Source organism: Coffea arabica, chromosome 2e (genome assembly GCF_036785885.1).
Source record: "Coffea arabica cultivar ET-39 chromosome 2e, Coffea Arabica ET-39 HiFi, whole genome shotgun sequence".
Lineage (NCBI taxonomy): Eukaryota > Viridiplantae > Streptophyta > Magnoliopsida > Gentianales > Rubiaceae > Coffea > Coffea arabica.
Window position 1 is genome coordinate 20,832,772 of NC_092313.1, and position 15,743 is coordinate 20,848,514.

The 15,743-nt window shown below is 33.8% G+C and overlaps 2 protein-coding genes across 2 annotated transcripts; one reads left to right on the top strand and one right to left on the bottom strand.

The window, feature by feature from the left end:
• Window positions 1–4,805: 4,805 nt before the first annotated feature.
• LOC113731903 (ATP phosphoribosyltransferase 2, chloroplastic) lies at window positions 4,806–9,883 on the top strand. The gene is made up of 11 exons (XM_027257413.2): window positions 4,806–5,191; window positions 5,285–5,344; window positions 5,557–5,670; window positions 6,573–6,638; window positions 6,739–6,846; window positions 6,938–7,021; window positions 7,789–7,890; window positions 8,013–8,126; window positions 8,206–8,286; window positions 8,424–8,540; window positions 9,406–9,883. The coding sequence occupies exons 1-11, from the start codon at window positions 4,970–4,972 to the stop codon at window positions 9,499–9,501; spliced, it is 1,164 nt and encodes a 387-aa protein (XP_027113214.2). The 5' UTR covers window positions 4,806–4,969; the 3' UTR covers window positions 9,502–9,883.
• A 1,229-nt stretch (window positions 9,884–11,112) lies between these two features.
• LOC140036857 (nifU-like protein 2, chloroplastic) lies at window positions 11,113–14,962 on the bottom strand. Its single transcript, XM_072079832.1, has 4 exons — window positions 14,668–14,962; window positions 14,463–14,574; window positions 13,520–13,830; window positions 11,113–11,592 (listed from the first exon to the last, which is right to left on the bottom strand). The coding sequence occupies exons 1-4, from the start codon at window positions 14,794–14,796 to the stop codon at window positions 11,401–11,403; spliced, it is 744 nt and encodes a 247-aa protein (XP_071935933.1). The 5' UTR covers window positions 14,797–14,962; the 3' UTR covers window positions 11,113–11,400.
• Window positions 14,963–15,743: the final 781 nt, after the last annotated feature.

Consider the following 15,743-nt stretch of genomic DNA (forward strand, 5'->3'; position numbering starts at 1 on the left):
GTATCACATTTAATTTCTAATTTGAGTCAAAAACTGTGTATGACTTCTTTTTTTTTTTTTTTTTAAGAGATGCTTTGGTTACAATGAACCAACAAATGAGGTAGATATTGTAATGCTTTAACGTAATAAGCATCAACCTTTCTGTTATGCAATAACCATATATATAACTTGCTCTATTTTAGAAATGTCCAGGAAAGGAAAGAAAAATTAGAAGACAAAGTATTAATTTTTTGCTAAAAATCCAAGTTTTAGAGTAAAGATACAATTTTAATCGACATTATGAGAACGGAAAATGCGATTTTTGCAAGTGAAACAAAGCAAAAATTTGCTTTCTTTACCCTTGACGTCAAGAAGACTAAAGCAAAGGCACTCGAATACCTGATCAACCATGGAGGAAACTGCTAAGAACGAGACGAGGAAGCAAATACTACTGTGGGTAAGATGGTGCGAGTGAGGAAAATGATGTTGTCTAAGAGAAAGGGACGGAGAGGGTTTTAGACTAACCTAGAGACAAAATGTTCAGAGATGCTTGTTTTTTCCCTCCGGTACTAGAAGGATGTTTATTATTATTATTATTATTATTGCAGAAAAGATTTTTAACAGAGACCCTCTCAATGGCTTCCAAACTTCTCATTCTTTTTACTAGATTATTGTATTTATTTTAATACGTAAAAAGTAGTGGGTTATAACCAACTTTATCACCAATCAAATTTAAAATTTAAAACATTCCCACTATCTACTTCATAAATTATTTGTAGTTTGTTATTTATACTTTAAATTCTTTTTACTCTTTAATTAAAGACAAATGCTCATTCGTATGCTATTTTAATACAATGTTACATTTTTATAATTAAGAAATATTTATCATCACACTAACTCTATAACCACCCCTACAAATGAGTTTTGCAAATTACAATCATGTTTCAAAAAAATCACAAATGTATAACTAAATGTAAAGTTGAGAGGATAAAGTGCAGTTAAATGTAAAGTTAAGAGGTTTACTATATTTAACCCTAAAAAAATCTCAAGAACGAAACAAGTAGTGAGTTATAGATTTTTGTATTTATTTTAATACTTAAAAAGTAGTGAGTTATAACCAACCCTATCAGCAGTCAAATTTAAAATTTTCCCATAATCTATTTCATAAATCGTTTTTAGTTTGTTATTTATACTTTAAATCCTTTTTACTCTTTCATTAAAGACAAATGTTCATTCACATGCTATTTTAATACAATTTTAATTCGGAAGCATACAATATGATCAAGAAACAGCAGAACCAATTAGGATCAGATTTTGACAAAAAAAAAAAATTTAGGCCTGGATGCCACTGGCACGTTGCTGTAACTTGCGATGCCAATTAGGACTATTTAGCATTTTTTTTTTACAAGAAGTTAGGACATTGTAAAGCTTATTTAGGCAAACTTTGCCTCATCGGTGATTTGAGTATCAAATTATTGAATATACTACAAATCCTATAATATCAGTCTGCTATAAAAATTAATATTTTACTAGCATGTGGTATTTGCGTACGAAATTTCAGAGATAAATCAAATGCTTTTACTTATACTCTATATAATTTGAATAGTTTTTTAGCGAATATAACCATACTATACAGGACCATCACTTTGTACAATTGGAACTAGCAAATTGTATATCAATTACAATTTAGATTTTGCTCGATACCTGCGCATTTGGTGAGTTTCATCAGTAACACTACATCAAACTTTTAATGTTGTTTCATACTCTTATCAACATGTATTTCAAAAAATTGTAGATTTGAAAATGATACATGTACTCGAAAGTTAGTTACGTGATTGAGATCAAGCAATTTTACAACATCACAAGCATTGTTGATAGCAAATTCGAAGAGAATATGGATATCCGAATATACAATCATGCATACGGTAAACTTACTCTATTTAATTTAATTACTGCACACATTTTTTAAATTTATAATAATAACCTATACCTTATTTCATTCTTATAGGTTAAATATTTTCGAATACTTGCTTACATTCAGAGCATTAACATAGAAACCATGTTCTATGAGCCATGCAAAAATTGTGGACAACTATGTGAAGGTAATTTTCAAAAATAACATGTATGCATTGTAATGACGTGGTCGACACTGTTGTTAGGTAATTAATTTCATGTACCTTTAATTTCAACAAATTTTTCTGTATTATATATAACATTTTATTTGTCAAACATGTATAATGTTAACATATAAATCAAAGATTCCAGTGGTAACACGTATCTTAATCTCCAGGACAGACATACACGATTCGTATTTTGTTGTGATGTTTCTTATCTCAAAGAATTACAAGGAAGGTAGAATTTCTTGATATATGTTTATTTTTTATAATGCTATTTATAAACTATGTAAAAAAAATACTAATTTTGAATTTCGCACATACTTAATTCTCAGGACAATGGTGATAGGTTGTTCAACCAACGAATCAATTCATGCAAAGATCGTGCATTTTCATTTGTAGTATGCATTTCACAAAATATAATATAATTAATTAAATCACCAATTTTTGGCTTTCGTACTAAAAGTTGATTGGTGTGAAGAGTCTTCGCACCTTCATGCAAAATTATCAAATCGAATGCATAATATTTGTAAGTATTTTATTTTAACAACATTTAATTACATTCATTTTTATTCATATATCATTCATTTTCTAATATAAATTTCTATTATTTTTTCAGGATCTATCTTCTGAAAAAGGTAATTTTTGAATAATATACACATTTTATCATATTTTAAACTATTGTTAGACAGATATTATATTTTAATTGTGTTGTTACAATTTTTTAATCTTTTTTAATTCACCCTTTTATTTTCATTTTTTTCAATAATGTCAACACCGTGCGTAGCACGGGTATTCACACTAGTAATAATGTATACACTATGAGTGTATATAAAAATAACTCTATATTTATATATCAAATGTTACACTTTAGTCTCAAGAGTTTCATTTTCGGTCTATTTTTAAACTAAATGATTTGTTTGGATTACTTGTTTTGCTAAGAGTCTGTTTTGCTGGCTTGTTTCTGTTCTGTTTTTTTTTTTAAAAAAAAAAATCATTCAAAACACCACATGTAGTATTGATTAAAAAAAAAAACACCACATGTAGTATAAAACACTCATAAACTTTAAAAATATGCAAAATAAAACACTCATAAACTTTAAAAATATCCATAATAGGGCATTGGTGCTGGAGGTTATTAGATGATGGATGGTGGAGGATATTTTAAACAAATACCAACATTTTATCTAAAACATTTACAATAAGTTACAATAAAATTTTAACAAATACCTAAAAAATTACACAATTTAGATGGACCCAAAATTTTTCCAATATACATCTACACTAAAGTACTAAACCCTTTCCAAAATATAAAAAAATACACAAGAAAATACCAACAACACCTTCTTATCTTCTTGTCCTTTTTTCGGCCCTTTGTTAATTATCTCATTTCTCTTTCTTCCCTCTTATCCCATTCTCCCCACTCTTTTCCACCTCAATCTCCTTCTAGCCTCAATGCCTTAATCCAGATTAAGGCTGGATCCTAGAGAGGAATTGAGATGAAAGGATGGGAAGGGGGAAAGAAAAAGAAATGAGAGGAAGAGGAACATATTTGGTCTAGATTAGGAAAAGAGGGAAGGAGATTTTGGGTGGAAGAAGGAAGGAAATGGAAAGAAAGAAAATAAATAGAAAGAAAAGGAGAGAGGAGGAGGCAGCTAAAAAGAATGAACCAAGAGAGAGAGAGGTAGACAACAATGGGTGGAGAATGGAGGGGGGAAGCTAGTTACCGAAAAGAAAAGGAAATGAGAGAGAGCATGATGGTGAGCAAAAGGCATAAAAATAATTCTTTATTATTTTTAAAATATAATCTAAAAACACATTAAAAAACTCTTAAAACACTTTAACTAAAGTTCAATTAAAACAGCATTTATAGTTTGAATTTAATAAAAATGCCCAAAAGCACCTATATGTAAACAAACTGAAAAAACTGCACATAGGCAAAAGTTACTATTGAGTAGATTTAAATTTTAACTTTTTTGGCTTGGTGAAAAATCTAATACATAGGCAAATGAGAAAGAATCAAAAACTTAAATCACGTGAAATAATGAAATGAAAACAATCCCAAAATAGGATTAACTTCTTGTGACGTAGTAGTAAGAGCAGAGCACCATTTATAGCACATGCCTCCCTTTTTTTGTGGGAAAATTTCGTTGTTTCCTCATGGATTATTTCAAGTAAAAATTAGACCTGGCGTAGGATGAGTTGTATGGTTCAGAGAATGAGAGGAAGTGTAACGAGAAGTATTAGAGTTCAATCCTTCATACTTACACAAAAAAAAAAAGTAAAATTTATATACACTATTATGGTTGGATACATGACACATGAATAAAATTTAGATTTTAATTTTCAATTCAGATAACTTGTTATGTATCTAATGGTAACGATATATATATTGTTAGTGTATAAAATATTAATTAAAAAAAGAGTAAAAATTGGGTCAATGCAAAGGATTAAAATGCCTCGTGTCAATATGTAATGGACTAGTTGTGCGATTTTCTCTGATCAAAACATCGCTCGAAGGCACATTCCTGGATTACCGATTACAGAAAACGCGACGGCTTATGAACCAAACTAACACGTTTTATCCGAACAAAACCCAACAGCAACCTGTAAAACGTGCCCCATATGTGTCCAAATTTCTTTACAGAAGAATCTAAAATTTTATTCACCGAATCTACCCCATACCCTGAGGCCCATGTATCCGCTCACTGCCACTTCTAACTCATCCCCGCGGCGGTGATTAGTTTCTTCCCTAGAATCCCTACCAAAGCCGCCTGTCTCCTCCTCCTGTCGCGTCCCTCATTTCTTTTCTATTGCAATATTTTTTTTTTGCTGGTGAGAGATAGAGGAAAGCAAATTCGAAAATTTTCAAAACTATGTCAGCTATCCAATCACTATCTCCGCAGTTTCTTTATTCTTCAGCTTCTGTTACTGTTAAATTTTCAGTAAAATTTACCGTCTCGCGTTGTTCATTGGCGCCTTCACCAGTTACTGTGGCAAATGAAAATGCCGAGAAAAGGCCGCAGGAAAGAAATGAAATTCGCCTCGGCGTGCCGAGTAAAGGTCGTATGGCCGCCGACACTCTCGATCTTCTCAAGGTAATTCATGCTAGCACTATTTTTTTTTAATTGTTCGCGGTTTATTCTTCCATTCTCATATGTAATAATCCGTGTTTTCATTTGATATTTAAGGATTGTCAATTGTCGGTGAAGCAAGTAAATCCACGGCAGTATGTCGCGGAAATTCCTCAGGTATGTAGCAGTATGGCTTTTAAAAATTGTCATTAGTCTATTTTTCACACTTAATTATTCCGTAAGCTTGCGTTTAATTCTACCGGTTGGTAATTAATGCTTAATGTGTTGTGTTGTGAAAGCCTTACAACACTCCTATGTAATGATAAAACGAGAAATATTTTTTTTGCCTTTGTTTAACTGATATTGACCTTTCTTAATCTCTCTTACAGATCCCGAACTTAGAAGTTTGGTTTCAGCGGCCAAAAGATGTTGTAAGAAAATTAGTGTCTGGAGACCTTGACCTTGGTATGGTTGGTCTTGATACAGTTCATGAATATGGTCAGGTAAGCGTCTGAAGCCCATAATGCTGATTTTCTATTGAATCAAGAAGCAGTTTTTTTTTTTTTTACTGCACGCTAGGATTCACCAAAAGATTGTAACAGAAGCTAATGGCACATTGCCTTATCATGGATATGTTAGTCATTGCCCGCCTGCATGAGTGTTTTTACGCCGCATTCTATTGCTCTAATCTCATCATATTCAAGTTACAGTTAGTGATTGCTTCTAAAATATTGATGTTGGCCATAGTCTCTCCAGATTGCAAACTCCTTTTGCCTTGTCAGTTAGCTTCTGATGTTTCAGTCTCTCTATGAAATTCTAACTCTGTTGGAAGCTTTTGGAAGCATAGGGGATCTTTAGCATGTCATTCTGTTTGCATAAGCTTCTGCTAAGTATCCTCTTGGATTCTTCTCAGTCCTTCGTGTTGCTTTCAAAGTCAATGCAAAGAAGGCAATGTGTGTAATATTAAGGATCGATGTTTTACAGATTAAATAGCTAGTTGATTTGTCCTTTAGATCAAATAAATTGGATATTTAACGTAAAAGAGTAGTGACTATCACATGTGGAGCTTGGTGTAGCTTCTATGTTCATAAATTTAGCTATACTAGAAGAAATTTACTTCAATTTTGGGCTTATGTTCTCTGCAAGCTAAATGCTTTATAGTTGCTTGGCTTGTTTGTGAACTAGATAATTGAAGTAGGATGTATGACATTTACTGTGAAAGTTAATTTTCTCCAGTTAGCGAACCTTGTAAGGAAACTGATAGGAATGTAAAATTGGTTAAATTCTTGTTTAAGTTTGTCTATGTACTTGAAGTTCTAAAGTTTTTACTGCAATTTATGTTTACCATTTTAGCTCTTGCCCCTATCCAATCATAAGGATGTGACTGATTGATTTCTTTTATTAGGGGGATGAAGATCTCATCATCATTCACGATGCTCTAGATTTTGGAGATTGCCGTCTATCCCTAGCTGTAGGTCGTCAGTTTTACAATCTTAATATTATTGAGAAAAACATTGTTCTTCCATTATTCCACTGATACAGGTAATTCCATACACTTTTTTTTTGGTCAGATACCCAAGTATGGGATTTTTGAAAATGTGAATTCCATAAAGGATCTTGCACAAATGCCACAATGGACACCTGAGAGACCCTTGAGAGTTGCCACTGGCTTCACCTATGTATGTTTTGAAGATTTGCATCTATTGTTTAATTTTTTTCCCGTTACTTGATTGTGTCTTACTATTCACTTGGACATGATGCTTTATTCAGATGGGTCCTAAATTTATGAAAGAGGTTGGATTAAAGTATGTAACCTTTTCAACAGCTGATGGAGCCCTAGAAGCAGCTCCTGCAGTAAGTCTACTTTTGCATATGTTATGTTCATTTAGTCATGGTTAAATGCATTAGTGCAAAATGAACTATAGCTTCCATTACTTCTTCTTGTCTGTTTGTTGTGGGCCTCAAATCTGCAAAAGAACTAAAGAAAAATGGAAAATTTGAGGGTGACAGAAAAGATGAAAGGAAGTAGAAAGGAGAGGTTAGGGTCTGATGAGAAATCAGTTGCTGAAATATTACGGCTAGCTTCTTATCAACTGTACCAGCAAGGCATAAAATGTTGGATTCTTCCTTAAGAAACATGAAGTTACTAATCATTTTGATATCCATCAGCAAGTATTCAAGAATTATGAGTTGTTGAGTCTTGCTGGAATTTTTCTTATGAAGCATAACCTAAATTATTGTGTTCTGAATTTTGAGCTCTCACTGAAATTGTCTAGAAATTCTATTTTTTTAGCAGTATTACATAACTGCTCAATTGCATTGGACATCTGTCCTATTTAAATGAGCTAGTGTGCTGCTAACCTCTATTTTTCTCTTGTTTGACTTTCCTTTTTCAAGTCATGAATTCAAATGTATAATTTGGAGAAAATTTCTCTCTCTGTTTCACTTGGAACTTTAAAGCATGTGCTCTGGCAAATTATTACCTGAACAAGTTGTTTTGTGCTCTAAACATTGTTTTGGATCTTTGTATCTTAGAAGATTATGACGCTATGATGTTTCTCTACATTTTGGTTGCTGTTGCTTCATCATGTTTCTTTGCTTACTTTTTCTTTCAAACTTAGATGGGGATCGCTGATGCTATAGTGGATCTTGTAAGCAGTGGAACTACTTTGAGAGAAAACAATTTGAAAGAAATTGAAGGCGGAGTTATTTTGGAAAGTCAGGTGATCACTCTTTTCTTAGTATATACGTTGAAAGGTTCACAGCTTGATAAGACTGTGAAATATATGGAGAGGAGCTTCTAACTAATGCATTCTCACTATTTGACTTTAATTTACTGCTTTAGGCTGTTCTCGTTGCTAGCAGAAAGTCATTGGTCCAGAGAAAAGGCGTGCTTGATGTAACTCATGAAATGCTTGAAAGATTTGAGGCACACTTGAGGGCTAGCGGTCAGTTCACGGTATGCTTAATTTCCCTCTTAAATTGTTTATGCGACTGTTTGTTGTCATGTCTATGTTCTCATATTGTTCACCATGCAGGTAACTGCCAATATGAGGGGAAGTAGTGCAGAGGAAGTAGCTGATCGAGTACTAAGCCAACCATCATTATCTGGTTTGCAGGTGAAACAAATCGATCCTGCGTAAAGACAAAAGAAATACAAAGAAAATATTGAACATAAACTTGGGAACTATGACCATCGTATTCTCTTGTTTGCAAGAGGTTTATTAACATTCTTTGAGTTTTTGTTTATCATCAGGGACCCACTGTAAGTCCAGTTTTCAGCAAAGGCGGGGGGGTACTGCCTGATTATTATGCTATGGTTATATGTGTACCAAAGAGAGCACTATACAAGTCCGTTCAACAGCTGAGGGCGGTGAGATTAGTAAACTCTTTATAGCTTATATAGTGGCGATTTGAATACCAATCTCTCCCATCTTTCACCACCAACCTCCACCTTTTTCTTCTGACAATAATAACAACAGATTAATGGGGGTGAGAATTGTGGGATTTGTTGAAGTGGATTGCCCTAGTTGGTAATTTATTTTATGTTTGCCTACGTTTTGTACACTTTCATCACTTGTAATTTTTGAAACTGCTAAATTTCTAATGGCTTTGTAATTGGCTGGACTGCCATCATGGTCCATCTGTTGTTATCTTGCTTATACTGTTCTTGATCTTCTAATCAGTTCAAGAAGTGTTGAAAAGATTGCTTTTTAGGCTTGAACTATCTCAAACAAAAGTTTTCTTGTATTAAATGCATGATTCAGTTTTTGTTGGAACCAGTAACATGGAAAATAGATAAAGCAAATCAAATCCTAACCAATACTGAGTGGAAATTTTGTAAGGCATCAAGAGTTAAGACGATTTGAAAATTGTGGAGGTTCTTTTTCTTGCACTGTAAGAATGTGCTTTGAAAGAACCTTGATTCAAGTGACTTTATTTGCTCTTGTTCCTTCCTACCTTCGTTTACATGCACCCCACGGACCTTTTAAGTTTGAGCGAGTCTTGGATGCTAAATTATCATCCAACGCATCCTGCCTGCCCATCTTGTCCTATTGGTAGTCTTTTGCTCTATTGGTGGTCTTTTGCTTTTCCAAGGTCTTTTATTAAGCTATGTCTGTACCCTATTTTTTTCTCGTCCAGCCACGTTGATTTTCTTTTGTAGTTCTTTAAATTCATTCCATGTTTGTGATGAGCTATATCAACGTTGCTTATGTTCTATGCTTTGTCTGGTGCAGATTGGAGGCAGTGGTGTCTTGGTTTCTCCCCTGACCTATATCTTTGATGAGGAGACTCCCAGATGGCGCGAGCTTCTTTCAAAATTGGGGCTTTAGTCACTTTATTTCACGTTTGATGTTCAACAATCTCCGGCATATCTGGAGGTCAATGCAAGTCTCGAGCTTACCAGCAAACTTGGAGATATGAAGCTCTGATGGTGTGTGTTCAAGTTTTGTTTGCAAAAATTTTCTTCATAATTTCTGTATCGGTTTTCTGTAATCTGTGATGGCAGTATATTCTTTGTTGGTGCGGATGAGCTCGGCTAGGTTAGCCTAGAAGTGTAGTTGTTACACTGGCACAATTGGCTTGACTTTTTTGCTGAATTGCTAGGGTGTTTGCAGATAAATTACATCACTTCTTGGTATGAGAAAAATTATGTGTGTTTGGATAGGATATTATTTAAAATATTATGGTATAATTCTTGTAGCATTTTTATAATGTGTTGTGTGCTGAGATTAAAAAAAAAGTAATTAAAAATATAAAAGAAAAAAGTAGTTGGAAAAGCATGTTTATGATGCAAGTAAAATAATATTTACGGTAGTGGTAGCACTTTTAATTGTTTCTGGTTGTTTTATGGTAATTTCCTTTCTCCCAATATCCTATTTGTAAATAAGTGGTTAGTTTGAGTGGTTGACACCAATCAAAACTATAGATGTCATATTGTCTATGTCTCTTGACCTTTTTTAAACAGAAGTCTAGAAATTCGATTTTTATAAATCTAATCCCAGAAGAAATCTCAAAAGCCGGCAACTCTTGAGGTCCTCCTGAGATGCCATATTGTCTGTGCCATAGACATTTAGGACTTTTACTGCATGAGGCGGAACAGACAACTTCTTACCGACAAAAAAAAAAAAAAAAAAAACAACTTAGTGAAAATGCGCAACAACTTTTGTAACAAATGGCGGAAGGCATTTGATGAAGTTTCACATAATATCAAAATCACAATTAATATGACTTGGACGAAAATTTGCATTATAACTAACTTCCAAAAGCAACAAGCAGTTGGTAGAAAATAATATTTACATCTACCTTCAAAAATAGATTTCTGGTAACATAAAAACAAATTTGCAAAGTGCATTTTGTTTTAGTTTACTTGAAAGAATAACAATCAGGTTAGGTTCTTTTGTCTAAAGGGCAATTTAAAATTTATTCCGACGAGGTTATAATTTTCAATATGTAAACCATCCATTATATTTTCTAAAAAGAAGAAGAAGGAAGAGAAAAAACGAAAGAGTTACAAACAAAATATTTTTCTGTTGATTTCCAATTAAATTTGTTTACGTTAAAGTGCAATTATTTTACTCAGAAGGTTCATTTAAAGAAAATTTTTCTCGAAAAGAAAAGATTTATGCACGAAAACATGGAAAATATTTATGCAACTCCTATTGACGATGCAAATAGATTAGCCGTCCTTCTTCATGTTTTTCCTTTTATATTATATTATTATTGGAACGCACTATCTAGTCTACGTCGTCGTTTCTACGATTTTGCAAACTCCTCGGGTTTATCATAAAAGCATAGAAATGTATAAGATACGATACGCACCCTTAACACACAACAGTTTTTACCGTAAAGCAAAAAGCTAAATACGTAGATACACCAGGAGGAGATAATCGAAATGGAACCTCCTAGTAAACGAACTCAAGTTTGTAATACAACACGTAAAATGATCACAAATCTCCTCAAATAAATTTCTGTATATTCAATTACTTGAAACTGATGCTAAAAGTAAACATTGCGATCTAATAAGGTCGGGGCTGTACAGAACGTAGTAGTTTCCCAGGGCGGCGCAAATGTCAAAGCATCCGTATAGATCATGCTAGTCTTTTTAATACTTATAATAATTCAACATTTCATACTTTGGCTGTCCAACAACATTCGACTCTGGGAGCACAAAAAGCGTTCAAGTTTTGATGAATAAACCTCTCATGTAGCTGTATAATAAACGTAAACATCTACTGCAATAGCTGTACGGCTGCAATGGCTGGGATTTTTTCTCGTAGTTTCTGAGTCACTGCAACACGAACAGTCATCACACCTGCCGCAGGACCAGTTATCCGGACCTTCGCTATCGGCTCCTCAATTCTGACTAGTTCCAAACTTCCACCAGCAGCACCAACAAGGTAGGGTCTTATTTCTTCGAGGACCTACAAAAATACCGACTTGATTAATTACACACTTGAAAATGAATACAAAAACAAAAATGTAATGCAAACATTTTTGAGGTTAAAATTCAATCCCCCCCCCCCCCCCATAAGAAAGATATAGCATGCAGACATGTGCAAACACAAGTGAAAAAAGGAGTGGCACTGCAATTTGAGCATTCATGGACAAGGGAGCATGTGTAGCATGACAGAATCATTATATAATTACCGGAAATGTAATTATCCATGGTAACTTATCAAGGAAATGATGAGAAGACTCCTCAGGGTAGTCTCTGTGCTATTTACAAGAAGATCCTAACGCTGTAAGCAGCCAGATGACAGGCTTGCTTAAAAGCAAAGCAGTGTGCAGACTCGCAGAGGAATTGAAAACGTGACTTTCTACCAGGAGATTAGAGTGCAAGGAGAATCCATTGGAATTTGTAAAATATTCGCCTGATGCCCATTTTATGAAGCTTTTAGCGTTTCTTTAAAAGAACACTGATATCTAACTGAAGCTAGGATTAAAGAGTCCAAGAGCAATAATAGATGTTTAATATTTTTAAATCTAAAGGGGAAAGAATAGGAGAAATCTCGATCTTAATTATGCAGTCAAACTGATTCTGAGTACCCAAATAATTCAAATTACCAGAAAAAAAAAAAACCTCAAAAAGATTCCTGATCTCTCTGCAAATTTTATCCAAATTAATTTCCAATTTGATTTACAACTGAAAGTCTGAGATGCTACTTTGGGATTCTAGCTCGTCGATATCAAGTCCTGAAAATTTTGCATGAAGACATTATAAACAACTCCAATAGAGCTACAATCTATTATTTTACAGAAGTTTATACAGAAGACTCAGAAAGAGCTAATTTATTTTGTTATTGTCCTTGTTGACTTGTGTGATGCAATTTATACAGAGGTTCGACTGAAAAATTGAAATTCAGAGAAAAATGTATAACTGGTAAACCACAGTAAAATCTTTTACTTCCCTTTTGGCACTCTAAAACACTTGGTAGCTTCTATAGTTGGTGACTAAGGTGGAAACCAGAAAGACTTCGATTAATGTAAAAGTCCCTAAATCAATTTAAAACTCAACTGTAAGAAATTAGCAATTAGCAGAGTTATGCACATGACTTTGTAGCTACGCATCATTATCAATGGCAACACTTTCACACTTGCTGATTGAAAAACAATACATCTATAGGATATATTACTTCAAAATCTTTGTTGAATAAAATACCTTATCTCTCAGGGCTTTCAGCCAAGTTGGGACACCAAATCATTGTAGAGCACTTCAAAACTTTCTTTTTTCTTTCGCCCCCCCCCCCCCTCTAATTACCATCTATTTCTGACATACCAATCCTACAGATCCACTTTTCAGAAAGATGTTCGCCATCATTCTCATCATTCTCTAATTTGCTCGAGTTCAACTAAGGCCCATGCATGCTCAATCTTAATGCAGTCAGCATCTCACCATTTTATATTTGATTAAGTGGAAGTATGTAAACCATAATCACGCATCCGAAAAAAGGATCCCTTAAGTGAATCATGAAATAATCAATAGCCATAATATCCCTTCATTTGCTGTTCAGGTTGCTAACAGTGCAAATGTAGACAAAATTGGTTGCCAATAATAGTTAAATTTGCTCATCACAAGAGATCCCATCTTTGCAGTTAGTGTGGACCAAAACTCACAGACAATCTGAGACAATAGAAGAACCCCTTATGAGGAAAGCACCTAACATTTTGAGCATATCTGCATAGATACTATCTATATGTAGCAATGAAAACATGAACCATTTCTATGCTATTGTGCTTTGAAAAAATTAAGAAAGCCAGTTTCCAACAGTTGCTTAAATAAATGGACAAGATAGAAAATGAGTAGGTTTTTCCCAGCCTTTCAGTAAAAAGTTGAAAATAATGGTTTACCTTTTCTACATTTTCTTCGTTCAACTCAAGGCCTGTTTCCTCATCTGGTATTGATTCAACAGCAACAACTTCAGGGATCTTTTCCATTAGTCGACGTTCAATGCCCATTTTCATTGTCATTACAGAGCTTGGACAAGAACCGCATGCTCCCTGTAGCTTGAGCTTGACAACATTGCCATCAATCTCATGTAATGCCACATTACCCCCATCTGCAATTAGGTAGGGACGGATTTCATCCAACACGCTCTCAACATTTTCAGCGGTGAGGGGCAATTCAATAGCTGAATCCGGAGTAGCAACAGCTTTTACAACTGAAAAATTTTAAACATCATTAATCATTTACAATCCAATAAAGAACAAGGAAAACTTCACAAGGATAAAAAGACACCATAAACCCGATCCAGTGTAGCAAATACAGCTCATTTTCCACGAGGTAAAAGGTCTTGGCACACTATCAGCAATGGTAAGAGTAAGCACAGAATATTGAAAGCCATGTGTATTGCTAATAAACAAAAGCTTCGGTGAGAATGAATAGTAGCCTTCAGCAAAACTTTGTTGAGTTATCGTGAGCCTGGAAAAACAGAGACTTGCATTTAATCCTACATAAATTCCTAAAATAAGTTCGGTTCTGATCAATCCTGTGACTATTACTTATGAGTAAGTAAAAACAAAGACCAGTGCCAAATTTCAAACACTCGATACAAATAATCATGGCAGATGTATTAAATACTGAGCAGACTAATTTCCCATAGGAAAATCATGTGAAATGGGCAATAGTAATATGAGAGTAAAAGAGATAAAAGAAAAAAGGATTGTCTTTGACAGATTAAAATAAGCATACGTCAATCACTTTTGTTAGAAACTAAAATAGCCAACACAAAACAAAAAAGCTCAGAACTTCAACGATAACAGAAATCAATTAGAAGTAAAAATATAAGGTTACCTGGTTTTCGGGAATCATGGGGCGAATTAATCTGAACAGAACGCCACGTGCTGCCCCCCAACTGATTCTGCCTTCTTGACGACCATAGCCCACCGTTCAAGAAACTAGAAACCTGCAATGTTTCCAGCTGATAAAAATTACTCACAAAAAGAAAAAAGCGAACCCGCTATGAAAACTTCAAAATCGTTTAGAACCCAGCTGAGACCTTGATATGAGGAGGTGGAGGATAGGAAGATGAGCAGGAGGAGGGTTCTAGGGTTCGCTGCTGGTGTTGTTGTTGGCAAGTATAGCATGAATATGTCGGGGAATTCAACACCGCGCAACTCGCTTGCATCTTTTCTCTTCTTCGATTCCTTCCTCGATAGAGCCCAGAGCAAACCCAGCTAGTTAGCTACAAAAATTGGATCTTTTCTCAAAACGAAGGGACGATTCTTTCTTTTCTTGGCAATAATTTTGTTTGGCACTAGCTCCTTCAGTCTTGACAAATGGACTGGCAACCTGGATCCTTGAGAAATTTGTGGGGGTTATAAAACGCAAAATACCCTTGCGTCTTTTTGATTAAAAACTCGGGTCAAATTAGAGCTTGTTACTCTATTTAACCACAAGTTTTTTAGTTTTTTTTCTTTTTTATTTTCCTACTTATAAAGATGAAACAAATAATTCTAAACTAGTAACTCTTGAAATTTAATCTCAACAATATGTTCATTAAGCATATTAAAGAATTTTTTTTTATAAAAGGCGTAAACAACATGGAATAAAATAAATAAATATTTGCATGGTTATTTACACAATCTCTAAATGTATCTATATTAAATTTTTTGTATACATCTTTAATATTTTGGGGGTGTATTTAATAAGGTTAATACACACCTGCATTCCGAGGAAATAATTGAATTTGTCGTATAGCATATTTTTTCACTCTTTTTTCTAGTGAATCATAAAAAATATTTTTTCGATTACCTCTGTATTTTAAGTATATTGTATCATAAAATAATTACTCTTAAAATAATTTTGTATACAAACATACTCCCCCCCCTTTCGGAGCGCGTAAAAAAAAATCAAACCTACCAAATAGAGATTTGATACTAGATTGTGTTTTTTCGTAACCAATTTTTTACGTTTTTTGAGAATATTTTTTTTAAATATATTAAATCATAATAATATATTTTTTAACAAAATAGTAATCCAAATGGCTGCTAAAACCGTTACTCCTTTTTATTGCTTATCATCCTCTTGCTCTTATGTTTCAAATATTTTGTGCATTTTTGTTGGTGAAGGTGA

What these genes read in the sequence shown, in the direction of transcription:
- LOC113731903 (XM_027257413.2), top strand. Translation starts at nt 4,970, where the DNA reads ATGTCAGCTATCCAATCACTATCTCCGCAGTTTCTTTATTCTTCAGCT. An exon ending in ATGTCGCGGAAATTCCTCAG is followed by an intron (nt 5,345 to 5,556) that starts GTATGTAGCAGT and finishes TCTCTCTTACAG; the next exon opens with ATCCCGAACTTAGAAGTTTG. An exon ending in CAGTTCATGAATATGGTCAG is followed by an intron (nt 5,671 to 6,572) that starts GTAAGCGTCTGA and finishes TTCTTTTATTAG; the next exon opens with GGGGATGAAGATCTCATCAT.
- LOC140036857 (XM_072079832.1), bottom strand. Translation starts at nt 14,796, where the DNA reads ATGCAAGCGAGTTGCGCGGTGTTGAATTCCCCGACATATTCATGCTAT. An exon ending in CTCCACCTCCTCATATCAAG is followed by an intron (nt 14,575 to 14,667) that starts GTCTCAGCTGGG and finishes GAAACATTGCAG; the next exon opens with GTTTCTAGTTTCTTGAACGG. An exon ending in CCATGATTCCCGAAAACCAG is followed by an intron (nt 13,831 to 14,462) that starts GTAACCTTATAT and finishes AAAATTTTTCAG; the next exon opens with TTGTAAAAGCTGTTGCTACT.